This window comes from Anolis carolinensis, chromosome 6, assembly GCF_035594765.1.
Source record: "Anolis carolinensis isolate JA03-04 chromosome 6, rAnoCar3.1.pri, whole genome shotgun sequence".
Lineage (NCBI taxonomy): Eukaryota > Metazoa > Chordata > Lepidosauria > Squamata > Dactyloidae > Anolis > Anolis carolinensis.
The window spans coordinates 116999486-117017214 of NC_085846.1; the positions used below are offsets into that span (position 1 = coordinate 116999486).

Below are 17729 nucleotides of genomic sequence, written 5' to 3' on the forward strand. Positions count from 1 at the left end.
GGCAACTTGAACACAAGTGCCTGATTCGCAGGGCTGAACATGGAGGTCAGCATTATTGGAGCAGAAATCTTCTTTATTTTGCTATAGACTTAGAAAAAGGAAGCATCTGAGGAGGAAAACCTGCACTTTCTGCTTTGTCAGAAGTCCTACATTCTTATTTTGTGCTTCCATTTTCTCTCTATTTTTTTTTAAAGAGGTATCTCAGCACCAAGCTTAAGCCCATCGACTCAGTGCCACCTGGTGCTGAGTTTTGCATTTGCAAGCTAAAAAAAGTTTCCACTTTTCAACTGTTTCCATTTTCTGATAATGGTTTGGAGAGATTCACATCTTTTACAGAACAGACAGCAAAGACACTAACACTCCCATTGATAACTGTTGGAGTTATGGTTTGTGTGGCGTGAAATTTTCATTTGTGGTTTAAAGCTAATGTGTGCAGCATTCCAGTAGAGCAATGGTTAAGTGCATAGAGAAAGATTAATGGCTAGAGTGACACTGTGTAGTTTCCGTAGAGGTTGCCGGACAAAAATCACTGTTGTGGAATGTGGGCGTCAACAAGTTTATAGATAACGTTTTTTAGGTTGCTGCCATCAATTGAGCTGGACATGTAGATGGTCTTCTACTGCTGTGCTTTGTATATAGTTGTAATTATTGCAATAAAAGTTAAGAACCACTGGGTTCACCTGACAGCTGAGTGTGGATTTATGTTCATGTGACTAAGCAGTTTGCTAGATTGCCGACGGAGAAAATTGAAACGGAGAAGTGAATGATTCCCAATTTAACCTCTCACACTGACAATAACAACATACAGTGGCAGTTCTTGATTTGCACAATATGATTCTTTTAGGACAAAGAAGAGCAATATAAAATAATAATCTCTGCTTTAAGTGAATCAAGAATATTTTATACTACCATTTATTTGTTTGGCAGAGGAACTACACCTGTACATGACTTATGCACTGGTTTTTGAGAAGTGAGCCACTCATAAGATCAAACAAAGCCAAGCTTTATGCAGCGACACAGACCAGATTGGCCTCACGGCTTCTGGCAGAGTTACATCACTTTGTGCAAAGAGTCCCAAATGTACCTTCATGGGGTTTTCATCGTAGGTCGGAGTCCCGAGGTCCATTTCGGCCTCGTGTTCGAGGCTGGCGTCATCTTCGGGGCTGTCCCAGTTTGGAGGGTCCCACTGGGTTTGCCTGCAAAAGGAAAACCCAAAACCACAGTTGAGAAAGGTCCCCTTGTCCGCAAAGGAAGGTCCTACAATGCTGCATTAAGAACCAGTTGCATGAAGGAGCTGATATCCAAATGCTCAGGTGCTGCCCAGATACGAGATCTAGTTCTGAACACCAGGTTCCTCTTAAAACAATGACAGCCAGCCCTCCACATCTGCTGGTGTTAAGGGCACAGGACCCCCCACAAAAATAGGAAAAGCACAATTTTTTAAAAAAACACCAGTCTAGAAAGTGCAAGTACGTAATGTAATACGTTAACGGAGAGATAGCTGTTGGATGCGCCTTGAGAGGTCCATTTGTTACCTTGTGGCCACGTGGTAATAATAGATCTTGCCCTCGGGGTCTCGGGCCGTTTTCCAATTGGGAGGGAGGACAATGGTTTTGGGTTTCGGGGGAGACGGCGGAGGCAGGTCCAGAAGGTTGTTGGTCACCACAAGCTCCGGCTGGAAAGGGGCAAGAGAGCAAAGAGGCAAGACTTTAAATAGCAGAAGCAGCAAACCGCTAAAACACAAGGACAGGAGTGGATCTTGTTCTGAAGCAAGGTGAGCAAAATCAAATTGTGACAACCTTTTTTTAAAAATATTTTTTATTGTTATTATTGAGAAAAAGTTACAATTATATAAACATATTCTATACATTTTCCCCTCTTTTATTCACATTCACCCCTGTGCTCCCCTTCCCCGGAGCCATCTCTTCTTCTGTAGTCCCACCAAAAGTTCAATTCTTCATTTGGAGGTAAATTCCCATCTTCTTTTTCCAATAATTTTTCTAGAAATTTTCTCCAAATACTTTCAAAATCATTTTTTTCCATAATCCCTTCTTTACTTTTAAATTTGATGTTAGCTTGTCATTCAGTGCCATTCGCCAAACTTCTTTATACCATTCATTAATTTGTATTTTCATTTCTCCTTTCCAATATTTTGCAATTAGTAATCTAGCTGCTGTTAATAGCATGTCTATTAAATTTTTTCCCCTCTTATCTTTCTCATCCTCTTTTTTAATTAAAAGTAATATTTCCACTGGATTCCTTCTCATTTTTATATTCATAATATTTTCTATTTCCCTTATGACCAATGTGACAACCTTTTCAATAAGACAGGCATGGGTCAACTTTGGCCCTCCCTCCAGGTGTTTTGGACTTCAACTCCCACAATTCCTAACAGCCTACCGGCTGTTAGGAATTGTGGGAGTTGAAGTCCAAAACACCTGGAGGGCTGAAGTTTCTAAATTTTGGTAATATTCCTTTCATTTTTAAAAAACACCCCAACAATCACAGAAAGCAAGCACCCAGGGGCCATGTGCAATGATTAAACCTTTCATTCAAATAATTCATAACCTGACACTATATTTTTCGAATACAGTTTCCAGTTAGGTATCTTCCATTCATGCCCAGCTTTTAAGCCTCTAAAAACATGTAGACAGCAAGGCTGCAGCTAACTTTACCCTGTTGCATCCGCCTCGATCCGCAAGAAGAGACAGGAAATACATTTATTACTGTTGTTGTTGTTATTACATGGTTTCATACTGGTATGTATATAGCAGGCCAAAACTATAGCACATATACTGTGGCCTCACAATGAGCATGTACTCCAGCTCTGCAATAATAATAATAATAATAATAATAATAATAATAATAATAATAATAATAATAATAATAATAATATAATTATATTATATACTAGCTGTGCCTGGCCACGCGTTGCTGTGGCGTTGTCTGGTGGTGTCTGTATTTTATAGGCAGTGGAAGAGGCCTAAGTGAGGCCTAACTTTGCCTGTCCCCTGGGCTGAGTGAGTTGCTAGGAGACCAAGTGGGCAGAGCTTAGCCTTCTAACTGGCAGCAATTGGATAAAAACAATTATTCCTCTCCCTCTAATTAGGACTTTATTTTTCTTTTCTTTTTGTTGCATCAACCTAGAGGCATGGATGAGGGGTTGTGCTGTCAATTTTCAAGGTTGTGGGGTGTTTAGTTTTGTTGTTTTGTCAGTCGCCAGGATTCCATCACTCTTTTATATATATAGATATCATTTAAATAATAATAAAACTTGCGAAGTGTTCTGTGGTTTTGTGATAAGAAAATCCAGCATATCTATCTCGTTTGCTGTGTCATACTATGTCTTTGTGTCTATTATTATTATTATTATTATTATTGACACAACGACATAGTATGACACAGCAAACTAGATAGATATGCTGGATCTGCGCGCATCATCTGAAAATGCATCACACAGTCCTAAACGTTTGGAAAGTGTTCGACTTTTGATTATTATTATTATTATTATTATTATTATTATTATTATTATTATTATTGCCACACTTTTCTCCCCAACAAGGAGACTCAAAGGGGCTTATATTAAAAGCCTTTCAGTACAGTTTAAAATCTCCCGATATACAAACGTTAAAACAGAATCAAAGATAAATGATAAAAAAATTCAGCCAAAATCCCTAAAAACATAATCAAAGCTAATTTATTATTTGGGGAATAAAAAGCATTTTTTCACTCATTCTTCACCCTTGTTCAGGGATATCTTGTCCACTTCCAGCAATGTCAAACAAGAATTTTAATTATATTTTAATGTTTGCATGTGTTAGGTTTTAATCCACCCACTGTTATGGTTTTTATTGTTAAGCTGCTTTGAGTCTCCCTTTGGCTGAGAAAAAATAGGGCATGCATACTACTGCTACTACTACTAACCATAATAATATTTACTCCATTTTAGACAGACACACACACATAGTCTTACCTGTTGTATAGGCGGAGGCTGCCCAGCTGCTACAATAGTGGTCACGGCTGTCGTGGGCTGTACCACCACCCCCTGCGCCGTGTAAATCTGCTGCCCCTGGATGTATTGAAGGCCTGGTTGTGCGTAACTCTGGAAGAGAAGCAAGAGCAGTTGCAGGGATTTATTGCCTTATTTTAATGGGCAATTGCTTCCCAAGAACAAGGATGGAGGGAAGAGCAGAGGAACTCCCCATCACAAGGTTCCTCTCAACACTAATCTTTCTACTCAGTGCATGGAGGACATCTTGGGAAGGACATTCCTTCCTTCAAAAAAAGCCATCCACTCCCAAAAGAAGCCCACATGGAATAGTGGGCCATGTAGGAAAAGGTGTCAGAACCTTAGCCCAGAGTTACAAGCTTGGTAGATGCAGGGAATGCTGTGGATGGAGCATATCTTGGTTTCAGGAAGTCCCCCATGACCTTCTTGCAAGCAAACTAGTCCAATGTGGGCTAGGAAAGGCTACTATTAGGTGGATCTGGAATTGGTTAAGCAACTGAACTCAAAGGTTCCTTCTCTCCAATAGTTCCTCTTCTTCATCTTGGAAAGAAGTGACTATTTGGGTGCCATTTCCCACCGGTGTGGAAATCATCTATCGGACAGATGGCAAGCTATTTAACCTCAGCAGACTGAGAGCCAAAACCAAGGTCACCACAACATCTGTTCTAGAACTCCAATATGCCGACGACAACGTAATCTGTGCGCACTCAGAAGAAGCCACACTAAACACCTTTGCAGAAGCAAACGAGAAGCTCGGCCTCTCATTGAACATCGAAAAAACCAAAGTGCTCTTCCAACAGGCACCAGCTAATCCCTCTGCAATGCCAGGAATACAGCTTAATGGTGTCACATTAGAAAATGTCGACCATTTCCGCTCCCATGGCAGCCACCTCTCCACAAAAGTCAACATCGACACTGAAATACAACACCGCCTGAGCTCTGCGAGTGCAGCATTTTTCCGTATGAAGCAGAGAGTGTTTGATGACCGGGACATCCGTAGAGAGACCAAGGTGCTTGTTTATAAAGCCATTCCCCTCCCAACCCTGCTCTACGCCTGCGAAACGTGGACGGTCTACAGACCTCACACCAAACTCCTGGAGCGTTTCCATCAGCGTTGCCTCAGGAAAATCCTGCCAATCTCTTGGGAAGACAGGCGGACAAATGTCAGCGTGCTGGAAGAAGAAGCAAAGACCACCAGCATTGAAGCGATGCTCCTACGCCATCAACTCTGCTGGACTGAATGCCACGTTGTCCGAATGCCCAAAGATCCCCGTTGTCTCCCAAAGCAGCTACTCTACTCCGAACTCAAGAATGGAAAACGTAATGTTGGTGGGCAGGAAAAGAGATTTAGAGGTGGGCTTAAAGCCAACTTTAAAAACTGTGGCATAGACACTGAGAACTGGGAAGCCCTGGCCCTTGAGTGCTCTAATTGGAGGTCAGCTGTGACCAGCAGTGCTGCGGAGTTTGAAGAGGCACAAATGGAGGGCTTAAGGGAGAAACGTGCCAAGAGGAAGGCCCGTCAAGCCAACCCTGACCGGGACCTCCTTCCGTCTGGAAACTGATGTCCTCACTGCGGAAGGGAGAACATGCGGATCAAGAATAGGTCTCTTCAGCCACCTACCGATCCACCCCCAAGATGGAAGAGAATCATCCTTGAACTACGAGGGATCGCCTAAGTAAGTAAATAAGCCATGAAGAGGGTTTGGTCCTGGGCCCAGTTCTGTTCCAACATCTTTATTAATGACTTGGATGAAGGTTTAGAGGGCGTGCTTATCACGTTTGCAGATGGGACCAAATCGGGAGGGAGAGCTCATACTCCAGAGGACAGGATCAGGATGCAAAAGGACCTTAACAGAGTAGAGAGCCCAAAACTAACAAAGTGAATTTCAACAAGGACAAATGTAAGATGATACACTTTGACAGAAAAAATGAAATGCAAAGAGACAAAATGGGTGATGCGTGTCTCAAAAAGAGTCCATGTGAGAAAGATCTGGGAGTCTTCTTGGAGAACAAGTTGAACATGAGCCAAAAGTGTGATGCAGCAACTAAAAGAGCCAGTGGGATTCTGGGCTTCAAAAGGAGTCAAGTGTCCAGATCGAGGGAAATCCTGGTGCCTCTCTATTCCACTTTGGTGAGACCTCTGCACCTGGAATCACACTGTATCCAATTCTGGGCCCCACAGTTCAAAAGAGATATTGACACTAAGCTGGAAGGGGTCCAGGGGAAGAGAGCAACTAAAAGGATCTAAGGTCTGGAGACCACGAATCCCTATGAGGAGCATGTCAAAGAACTGGGCATGTTTAGCCTCCAGAAGAGAAGGCTGAGAGGAGACATGAGAGCCAGGTATAAATATGTGAAAGGGTGTCATAAGGAAGAGGGAAAGACTTGTTTTCTGCTGCCCTGGAAACTAAGACTCAATGGAGTCGTGGCTTCAAATGACAAGAAAGAATATTCCACCTGAACATTAGGAAGAACTGCCTGACCACATGAGATGTTTCACAGTGGAACTCTCTGCCTCGGGGAGTGGTGGAAGCTTTTTCCTTGGAGGCTTTTAAACAGAGACTGGATGGCCATCTGTCAGGTTGTGCTTTTATTGTGCTTTTCCTGCATGGCAGAATGGGGTTGGATTTAGATGGTCCTTGGGGTCTTTTCCAACTCTGTAATTCTATGACTCTATGGTTCTACAATTCTACTTTGGGCATATATTGACCCTAAGCTTGAACATGTACAGAGGGCAACTACAATGATCAAAGGCCTGGAGATGTGCCTTTATATAACCGACGTGCCACTCGGACCCCTCCCATTGCACTTCCACAAAGACATGTACCTGTACAATCGGTGACGCGGTCTGCGAATACGGTGACGTCACCCCATAAACGGCCTGACACGCTTGCCCTTGGTAGTATATGGCGGGCTGCGTCTGAGCCGGGGAATAGGGGGGCTGCACGGCCACGGTCTGCTGGCCGGAATCCCAGACGCCATAGCTCTGTCCTTGCACGGGGGCTGAGACTGGCAAGACCGTGACGCCGCTCGTGTCCTGGTGGACGACGGAGTCGCCCTGGGCCACGTACTGCGGGGCGGGGACCTCCAGGGCCGCTGCTACATGCTGGACGACGGGCACGGGCTGCGGGGCGGCCAGGGTGGTTTCGATGGGGTGCCCCACCAGAGTCTGGGAGTGATCGTAGGCCGCCGGGGAGCACATGGGGTCCAGGCTGGGCGTGGGGAGGAGCACCTTCCCCGCGTTGGGGTTGCTGGGGTCCACGTAGGATTGCATGGGGTAGCCGGGCGGGTAGCCCATGAAGGCGTGGTGGGCGGCGCTGTAGCCCAAGGGGTCGTAGGGGAGCGGGGAGGCCATGCCCAGGCTCTGCAGCTGCTGCTGCTGCTTCTGGGCCTCGCGCTGCGCCACCTCCTGCTCAAAGAGCTTCCGCCGCTCTTCCGTGGAGAGCTTGTTGCGGTCCTTGATCCGGACTTTCTTCTTGGAGCTGGCGGCTGGCGTGTCGTACCTGGGAGAACAAGGAAGAACAAGTTGCTTACCTGTGACTGTGTTTCTTTGAGTGGTGATGTGTGAAATTCGCACATATGCCTCGGACCCCTTACTGGATTACGAACTTATCCTGTGGCGCAGGCTGCTTAGTAGCCAGCTGCAATAAATCACTATGACCAAGAGCTCATGAGTTCGAGGCCAACCCTTGTCGGAGTGAGCACCCAACAATTAAAATAAAAAATAGCCCTGCTCATTGTTGACCTAAGCAACCCGACTGTGTTTGTTCGAGTGGTGACCTGTGAAATTCGCACATATGACTCGGACCTCTTACTGGATTATGAACGTACCCTATTGGCTTCACTGCTTTGGGGTGGGGGGTGAAGGGCTGGCAGACATGGTAGGACTGCATTACGTGGCTTTCCCGAGACATAGCAAGCACATGGTGTAATGTCGTAATCGGGGAGTTCTCACCACAAGCACCACATGTCTTGATAAACAAAGTGGAAGCCATTATCTAGCTTAAGGCAGGGACAAGGGAGCAACTAGCTTGATTCGGTGATCCAGTTAGGGTTGTTGGTCTGGGTCAGTAAGGCCGCAAAGACAATAAAGTAAGTTTGTAGTCCAGTAAGAGGTCTGGGTCATATGTGCAATTTCACAGACAACACGAAGAAGAAACGGAACTATCCAGGGAGCCATTTTCTTGACAAACCCATGACTGATATGGGAAGAACTATGCTGGTCACTATTTTGAGTCATGTTTTAAGACAGGAAACTAGGATATAAAGAAAGGAATATAATAATAATTTTAGACATTCTGCCCTCCATCATTACTGGGGTTAGGCACACAGGGCCTCCATAAAAGCAAAGAACAGCAAACAAATAAATTGCTACTTTTTGAATTTGAGAGAACACAACTCTAGGAATTTCTAGGTTTTCTGGTATGTTTTGGATTGGAGGACCTTAGAGATTCTGACCACCTGGAATCTGACCATCATGTCACATTGGAAGGACTAAAGATTTTTGGAGAAAACAGTTTTAATCAATCCATAAATATTAAAATTCTCAAAAGTCAAAACTACAAATGCAGAGGGACAACTGTGTTCACATGGCAGTGAGGACAGAATAATCACTTATATTTGGGTATTAGAGATGTTTCCAAAAAGCCTTTAATGAAGATGTTACAGAGAAGCAGAACACACCTGTCATCCGGTCGCTTTGTGCCTCGTTCATACGCTGAAGGAGGAGACAAAGAATCCCGGCGTTTCTTCTTTTCCTTGCTCTGACTTTGCCTTTCAGGGTCTCGTTCTCTGCTCAGGTTTTTCGGGGTCGAAGCAGGGTCTCTTCCTGCCGTCTCTCGCCCACGATCTGCTGTCAGAAATGGACAGACATGGTCAGCACAGCCTGCCCAAAAATTGGGAGATGGGTTGATGGAGAAAACAAAACCCCAAGAAACCCTGTTCAAGACAGAAAGTGATCACACCAAGGACTGATTCAGTTAACATGGAGGAAGATTACACCTATCTTTGGTGTAAGCACAACTCTCACTGAACTCCATGGGATATCAAGAGTATAATCCTGGATAGTTCATCACTTATGATTAAGGGAGGATTGCCCATGATGTATTATTTCCTATTTTTATATCTGGTTGTGACAACTTTGAAATGCAGTACTGGAGGAGCATTCTATAGATACCACAGATGGATAAATGAATGCTACAATTTTTAGCTTTGAATATGTTTTAATGGATTTTAACTGTGAATTCTAATGCTGTTATGTTTAATTCTGTTTTAATGTTTGCATATTTGTATATCTTAAATGATGTGGTCATACTGGGGGCCCCGATGGTGCAGCGGGTAAAACTGCTGAGCTGCTGAACTTGCTGACCGAAAGGTCGGTGGTTTGAATCCAGGTAGTGGGGTGAGCTCCCTCTGTTAGTTCCAGCTTCTGCCAACCAGCACTTCAAAAACATGCAAATGTAAGTAGATCAATAGGTACCGCTCCGGCTGGAAGGCATTCCACGCAGTCATACTGGCCACATGACCTACGGACAACGCCGGTTCTTTGGCTTAGAAATGAAGATGAGCATCAACCCTCAGAGTCGGCCAAGACTAGACTTAATATCAGGGGAAAACCTTTCCCTTTACCTTTACTACTTTTAATTGTAAGCCACTTTGAGTCTCCTTTGGGACATAAACATAAATAAATATAATAGTAATAATAATAATAATAATAATAATAATAATAATAATAATAATAATACGAGGGCTATCCAGAAAGTAGATTACATTTTGTGGGGAAGGAGTTTCCAAGCTCATTCATTGCTATGATAAGTGCCTAGATTTGAATGGCGACTATGCTGAGAATGTTATTTGGGTGTGACATTCAACTGCGTATGGTAAATGTTTTCTCCTATAATTTGTTCATTTTTAATTCCAAAACGTAATCTACTTTCTGGATAACCCTCGTTATAATAATAAGGTCCTATAGAAAATCAAGCCTGAATTTTCCTAGAACACAAGATGACTAAACTGAGACTGACATACTCTGGGAAGGCATGGGAAGTTAGAAGGCTGTTGAGGAGAGGAAGACCACATTCCAGATGGATGGTCTCCATCAAGGATGTCATGACTCTCCTAGGTCTGCAAGCCTGACTTGAGGATAGGGATGTCTTGAAATCTGTCTTTCATAGGGTTGTCATAAGCTGAAGTCAATTTTCCAGGAGCCAATTATGGAGTTCATTCTCACCATATAGTCAGTTTTTGAAAAACTCCTCATACATAACACATTCCTTCAAATGCCTTTAAAAATTACTTTGCCTATTTGAAATAATGGTTGTGAATGGTTTCATTCAGAGCCTGGAAATGTCTACTCTATGGAAAACAATTCCCAGAATCTTCCACTGGGAGGTGGTAGTCCAAAAAAGGAACTTTTCTAAGCTCTGGTTTTAACCAGTGAAATCTGGCAAGTCAATATACTATATATACTCGAGTATAAGCCGACCCGAATATAAGCCGAGGCACCGAATTTTACCACAAAAAACTGGGAAAACATTTGACTCCAGTATAAGCTGAGATACCAATAAAATTACATTAATTGAGGCATCAGTAGTTTAAATGTTTTTGAATCTTTACATCAAACTGTAATTTAAGATATGACTGTTCAACTCTGATTAAATCATTATTTTCATCTTCTTCAATGTAAATGTGCTTATGTATCCTTTTACTAACAATAGAGTGAAATAATAAATGTAATAATAAATAGAGTAAAATAATAAATGCATTAATAATAATAAAAATAGAGTAAAATAAATGTAAAACAATAATAATAAAGTAAAAGGTTAAAACTTGGTTGTGGGGCCAGGCTTTTGAATAATAATTGGCAGCATTAATTATTATCATGTACGCTGGAACTCAATCGACAGACCCAGTTTTTTGAACTGAACATGCCTATCTGTATTTTATAATGTGTTTTATGAATACTGATGTAAGTTAATAATAATTTTTAACTGATTTATATTGCACTGTATAATTTTTATATATGTGTTTTTTGTAAGTCACCCTGAGTCCCCTGTTGGGTGAGAAGGGTGGGATATAAATATTGAAATAAATAAATAAATAAATAAAATGATAAATGTAATAATAATAATTAATAGAGTAAAATAATAAATGTAACAATACCAATAATAATAGAGAAAAATAATAAATATACCATATATACTTGAGTATAAGCTGACCTGAATATAAGCCCACCAGGACCCTCACCCGAGTATAAGCCGAGGAGGTTTTTTTTCAGTCCTAAAAACTAGGCTTATACTCGAGTATATACAGTATACATAAACTTTATTATGGTCCATGGACCCGCAGCTGTTAAGTGGATAACATACAGGAGTTTACAAAACATTCAAAAACGGGATATGTATGTGCTAAACAGACACATACTACACAAAGTCAGGTAATACAAAATCAGGTAATACAAAGTCAGGTAAGTCAAGACTATGGAACAATTTCAGAGAAGCCACAAAAAGGCAGCATTGAGCCGGGAATGGACAGGACAATAATGCTTTCCTATCAAATTATACCAGCATTGAGAATTAAATTGGTGAGTTCATACAAAAGCTGCACCTCACTCCACTGAATTATGTTGCAATAAAGTTTTCAGTATGTTTCTGAAGTTATGTTTTCCCTCTCTACCAGCAGCCTCTTTGTTTATTTATGTTTTCAAAAGGAAAAGGCAACACTTGAGCACATACCGGTGGTCTCCTTTTCCACTTGACTCTTCTTCGGGATCCGGTAAACCTCCTATTAAAACACAACATAATAACAAAGTCAGGTTTTGCTGCCAAAACAGACAAACATGTTCATACAACTATAAAGGTTGGGGTGGTCATGCCATGGCAGAAAAATCTGGACACTTCTGCCAGGGACAGAAGGTGAGGATTGTCCATTGAAGATCTCAAGATTTGGCTGCTTTCAAAGTATCTTCTCAACCAGGCATGGGCCAACTTTGGCCCTCCAGGTGTTTTGGACTTCAACTCCCACCATTCCTAACAGCCTCGGGCCCTTTCCTTTTCACCCTCAGCCGCTTAAGCGGCTGAGGGTGAAAAGGAAGGGGCCCGAGGCTGTTAGGAATGGTGGGAGTTGAAGTCCAAAACACCGGGAAGGAGGGCCAAAGTTGGCCCATGCCTGTTCTAAACCCTTTTTGGTGAGACTAGGAATGAGCTGTGAGCTGGAATACATCCTCTTCCACCCTCTGACAACTGGGATATAGTGGAAAGCAGTGCATGAATCAATAAACCATACATTAAACTCCAAACGTAAGAAAAAAAGAATCTAAAGAAGCTTGAATGATCTCCCAAATTTTGCCTCTGGCAGAAGGAAGCACAAGAATATTTCATTTCTTGCATATATTTGGAAGCGACTGGCCTTGGTGACTTTTAATTGTCTGTTTTATTTTATATTTGGAAGCGACTGGCCTTGGTGACTTTTAAATGTCTGCTTTATTTTATCTTATCATTATTTTATCATTTCATTATAATTTTTATTGCTTTATATCGTATCATTGTGTTTTAATCCATTTTATTTTATTCTGTTTTTGTTATATTGTTACTTATGTTTTAATCGTGTTTGTGTTTTGTTCTTTGTGTTTGGCCCATGTAAGCCGCCCCGAGTCCCCTTGGGGAAATGGAGGCGGGATAGAAAAATAAATTATTATTATTATTATATTATGACACAGCAAACAAGATAGATATGCTGGATTTCATATCACAAAACCACAAGTCGAACACTTCCCAAGTGTCTAGGACTGTGTGATGTATTTTCGGATGATGCATGCAGATCCCAGCAGGGTGACCTTTTGCAGTTGGCAGATCGTGATTTTGTCAATGTCTATTGTTTCCAAATGCCGGCTGAGATCTTTTGGCACGGCACCCAGTGTGCCCATCACCACCGGGACCACCTGCACTGGTTTCTGCCAGAGTCTTTGAAGTTCAATCTTGAGGTCCTGAGAGCGGCTGAGTTTTTCCTGTTGTTTTTCGTCAATGCAACTGTCACCTGGGATGGCAACATCAATGATCCAAACCTTTTTCTTTTCCACAACTGTGATGTCTGGTGTGTTGTGTTCCAGAACTTTGTCAGTCTGGATTCGGAAGTATTATTATTATTATTATTATTATTATTATTATTATTATTATTATTATTATTATTAAAAAGCAAAACAGAGAGAGCAAGGCTATGGCACATGAGCTTCACTCAAAATGTTGCCTGATTTTGAAGTGAACATTAAGTTAGGACAGGTTGAGTACCTGCAATCTGTAAATCCAAAGTGTTCCGAGATCTGAAATAGTCCACATTTGTGGCTGAGATGGTGACCCGTTGCTTTCAGATAGTTTGATGAACACAAGCTTTATTTCATGCACAGACTCATTTAAAACAGTGCATGGAAAATATAATTGAGTCTCTGTGTATATAGGTTGAGTAATCCGTATCTGTAAACCCAAAGTGCTCCAAGATCTGAAATAGTCCAAATATGTAGCTGAGATGGTGACCCTGTTGCTTTCTGATGATTCAATGAAGACAAGGTTTATTTCATGCACAAAATCATTTAAAATAGCGCATGGAAAATATCCTTCAGGCTCTGTGTATATAGGCAAATGTTTCCAAATTTGGATAAATCCAGAATGCCGTTCAGAGAACGGATACTCAACCTTTTATTGTGGGTTGCTGTGAGTATTCTGGCTGTATGGCCATGTTCCAGAAGCATCCTCTCCTGACTAGCTCCTGACTGACTCTCCAGCTAACACCTCCCAACAAAGGATTCCCCCAGGCAGGAAACAGCCAGACTTTGAAGCTGCAAGGCCATTTAATACTAATCAAAGTGGCCTATTGCAACATTCACACTTGCCTCCAACAGACAGAAGTTCTTTCTCCCACCCTGGACATTATTCCAGAGATATATAAACCCCACTTTCCTAGTTTCCAACAGACCTCACAACCTGCCATACATGTGGGCGAAATGTCAGGAGAGAATGCTTCTGGAACATGATCATACAGCCCAGTGATTCCGGCCATGAAAGCCTTCAACAATCTTTATTGTGTCTTACCAAGAAAACAAACCAATGCTGCTCTCGCCACAGAAAAAAAGCCAAGTTCAAATTAAATTGACAACATCTTGAAAAGGCCTATGTTTGTGTGTGGGAGCAACAGATGAAAAGAAATATCATGTGTTTAAAATGCAGGTGACAGGGTCATTTTATCTGCTGAGTTGTTCTCAGGCATTCTGCCTCAAACCTTCTGAAATCCCAGCTGTTAAGTCCATATGTAAAAAAGAGCCACAGATGGAAAGAAATCCCACAAAGACCAGAGCTCAAACTTGTTATTTCTTGGAAACCTATGAACAATCCCGGAATGGTTTATCTTCAAGGTTTTACTGATGGTAACTGCACATTTGCAGGCGATTTTATCTTTTTAGAATGGAAAAAAAAATGATCCACACAAAAGCTGGAAATTGGGCCAAGGGTGGTCTTATGGGGAAAGGGATGTGTTCATATAGGAAACCCTAAAGGGCCAAAGGTTTCAAAGCTATTGTATTAATTATTGATTGTTATTTTTAGTATAAAGGTTTCATTTTGTGTAATAATGTGTTTTTATACTGTTATGTGCTGCATGTTGTTGTATTATTGTTGGAAACCGCCCTGAGTCCCTTTTGGGAGATAAGGCGGTATATAAATTATTATTATTATTATTATTATTATTATTATTATTATTATTATTATTATTTTATTCCCAATCCTGTCTTGTAGACACATCACATTAAACTTAAGAAGCGGAAAGTGCAAGTTGTCACAGGCTATGTATGTATTTTAATGGTCACTTGCAAATACTAAAAGTGAAGGAATCTCAGACACAAGAACTCCTATCAAACAGACCTGTAACTAGCAAAAATACATGAACAGAGTGCTTATTATGAATGAAATCTGGATTACTTCATAGGATGCTACGTGATGTTTCCACGAAGGTGGGAATGTCCCTATTTGAGAAGCAGCCCACTTTTCAAAATGTGAAATGCATCACACTACAACAGGCATGGGCAAACTTTGGCCCTCCGGTGTTTTGGACTTCAACTCCCACCTACCGGCTGTTAGGAATTGTGGGAGTTGAAGTCCAAAACACCCGGAGGGCCAAAGTTTGCCCATGACTGCCCTACAGCAATATGAACTGCATGTGAACTGGTCCAGGGCGTAATATTCAAGTCTCCCTTCCCGAGTTGATCTCGGCTGTGTTGTTGGAGAGCCTTCTTCTAGATCTGCTGTAGGACTTCAACATCCATGCTGAGACCATTTTATTGGGATCAGCTCAAGACTTCATGTCCAATGTAAAAATCATGGGTCTATCTCCAGAACATGTGCTACCATTCAAGATGCAGAACCAACTCTAATCTTGGTTTTCTGAACTGTATAGGATTATGGTGATCTGGGTTTGGAAGAACTTTCTACAGTCCTTTTGTCATGGACTGTTGGCTACCTGGTAAGAGTTTAGATTCACTGGGATTCAGAGCTGCTACAGAGGTGAAGCGTTAACTAAAAGTTGACTAAGATTGTCACCTTAAGGAGACTTAGGCATCCAGATGAGGCAAACTGTGGCCCTCCAGCTGTCTGGGCCTCCAACTCCCAGAAGCCCTAACCAGCTTGTTCAGTGGTCAAGAATTCTTGGAAGTGGAGGCCCAAACAGTGGAGGGCCACAGCTTGAGGATACCCGACTGAGATGAATTATGATGGCTCTTGAGGAACTGTTTCACTATGTGATTCAGTCAAAACCTTGGTTGATCTTTGGAATACGGAAATAGACAAGGTGATGGACACAATTGTCCCCAAGAATCCATTTTCATGGAGTGGAAATAAGTAAGCCACCTAGCTTGCCAGGGATATGGTGATGAAACAAGGGTCAATGGAGGCAGCTATGGTCACCCAGATGGATGACCTATAAGGAGAAGTGAACAGGGCCAATGTTACTTCTGCTGCACCTCTCTCAAGAGCTTCCAATATCATGGACCAAGGCATCCTTCTGAGCTGCCTCTCTAGAGTGGAACTTGGTGGCACTATTTTGTAGGGGATCTGGTCCTTCCTGAACTCAGAAGGTGGTGCTGGGGGGAGTCCTGATTGATACTGTGGGATCACCCTGGGCTCAGAATCTAATATCTGCAAGGCATCACTGGGGAGTTTTAGAGTTTAGAGTCATCAATATGACACCGAGTTCTACCTCTCCTTTCGATCTGATTCCAAGGATGCTATCTCAACACTCTACCAGTGTTTGCTCCCAACCAGCGGTTAGAAATTGTGGGAGTTGCAAAGTCCACAACACCTGAAGGGAGGGCCTAAGTTTGCTTATACCTGTCCTAAACTCTGAGCCTGGATGCTCAGCTCTCAGCATTGACCAAGAGTGCATCTGAACAACTAAAACAGATCTAGCTATGGTCAGGAGCCCCCAGATGGCGTAGTGGACTAAGTGACTTGAAGGTTGGGTTGCTGACCTGAAAGCTGCCAGGTTCGAATCCCACCTGGGGAGAGTGTGGATGAGCTCCCTCTATCAGCTCCAGCTCCATGCGGGGACACGAAAGAAGCCTCCCACAAGGATGGTAAAAACATCAAAAAAAAATCCGGGCGTCCCCTGGGCAACGTCCTTGCAGACGGCCAATTCTCTCACTCCAGAAGCAACTCCGGTTGCTCCTGACACGAAAAAAGAAAAAAAAAGCTATGGTCAGATCCAGCTATGGGGGCACATGCCTTGATTACATCCTATATTATACTCTTTCGGAAATGTTTGGAAACTTCACCAGGTCCAAAATGCCGTGGCTGGAGAACAGACAATATCAAAGTTCAGTGGGCATACAACTCAGTTGTTAGAAGGTTTAGGTCCAGACTATCTGAAGAACAATATATCCATATCAGGGTCTATGTGGGAATGCTTTCTTTTTTTCAGTCCTATTAGAGGCTCACTTGGTAAGGAAACAAGAACAGACTTCTATGTGGCTGCTCCTTCCCTTTGGAATGGGAAAAGGTCCCTTCCCTGCTCTCCTTTCACTGGCAGGCCTTACATTGGGGTGGGAGGGGAATCATGTATTCTTAAACTTTTCCATGATTTTATAATGATTATTTTATTTGTTATTAATTTTTTTGTCAGGTTTCTAATTGATTTTTTTCCTGAGCTGCCTTGGGTCTTAGTAAAGGTAAAGGTTTCCCCTGACGTTAAGTCCAGTCGTGTCTGACTTGGGGGGTTGGTGCTTGTCTCCATTTCTAAGCCAAAGAGCCGGCGTTGTCCATAGACACCTCCAAGGTCATGTGGCCAGCATGACTGCATGGAACGCCGTTCCCTTCCCGCCAGAGCAGTACCTATTGATCTACTCACATTGGCATGTTTTCAAACTGCCAGGTTGGCAGAAGCTGGAGCTAACAGCGGGCGCTCACTCCGCTCCCAGATTTGAACCTGGGACCTTTCGGTCTGCAAGTTTAGCAGCTCAGCGCTTTTAACACACTGAGCCACTGGAGGCTCCTGCCTTGGGTCTTACTCCATGAGAAAGGCAGCATGCAAATGAAATAAATAAATACAAATAACTAAATTTGTGGGGGTTTACCTTTAAATGCTATTTTACAGAAAAAATAATGAACTAGTGTTACCTTCTCTAAATTTTAGAGCCACAGCAAACCAATTTAACAAATATTAACCAAGGATTTTTCCTGGTGAT

The 17729-nt window shown here is 42.3% G+C and overlaps 2 protein-coding genes across 7 annotated transcripts in view; one reads left to right on the top strand and one right to left on the bottom strand.

The window, feature by feature from the left end:
• The window catches only part of LOC100555440 (D-serine dehydratase), a 459449-nt gene that overhangs the window by 145863 nt on the left and 295857 nt on the right, over positions 1-17729 (top strand). The window lies entirely within an intron of this gene.
• setd2 (SET domain containing 2, histone lysine methyltransferase) overlaps positions 1-17729 on the bottom strand; it is a 102619-nt gene that overhangs the window by 8901 nt on the left and 75989 nt on the right. For 3 of the 5 annotated variants that reach the window (XM_008123477.3, XM_008123476.3, XM_008123474.3), the window contains 6 exons: positions 11743-11791; positions 8693-8861; positions 6837-7512; positions 3974-4102; positions 1536-1675; positions 1085-1196 (listed from right to left, as the gene is read on the bottom strand). In XM_008123477.3, the coding sequence (XP_008121684.1) occupies positions 1085-1196; positions 1536-1675; positions 3974-4102; positions 6837-7512; positions 8693-8861; positions 11743-11791 (1275 nt within the window). Of the gene's footprint in view, positions 1-1084; positions 1197-1535; positions 1676-3973; positions 4103-6836; positions 7513-8692; positions 8862-11736; positions 11792-17729 lie in introns of those variants that run through there. The other 2 variants (XM_008123475.3, XR_001731049.2) reach the window with 2 other exon arrangements.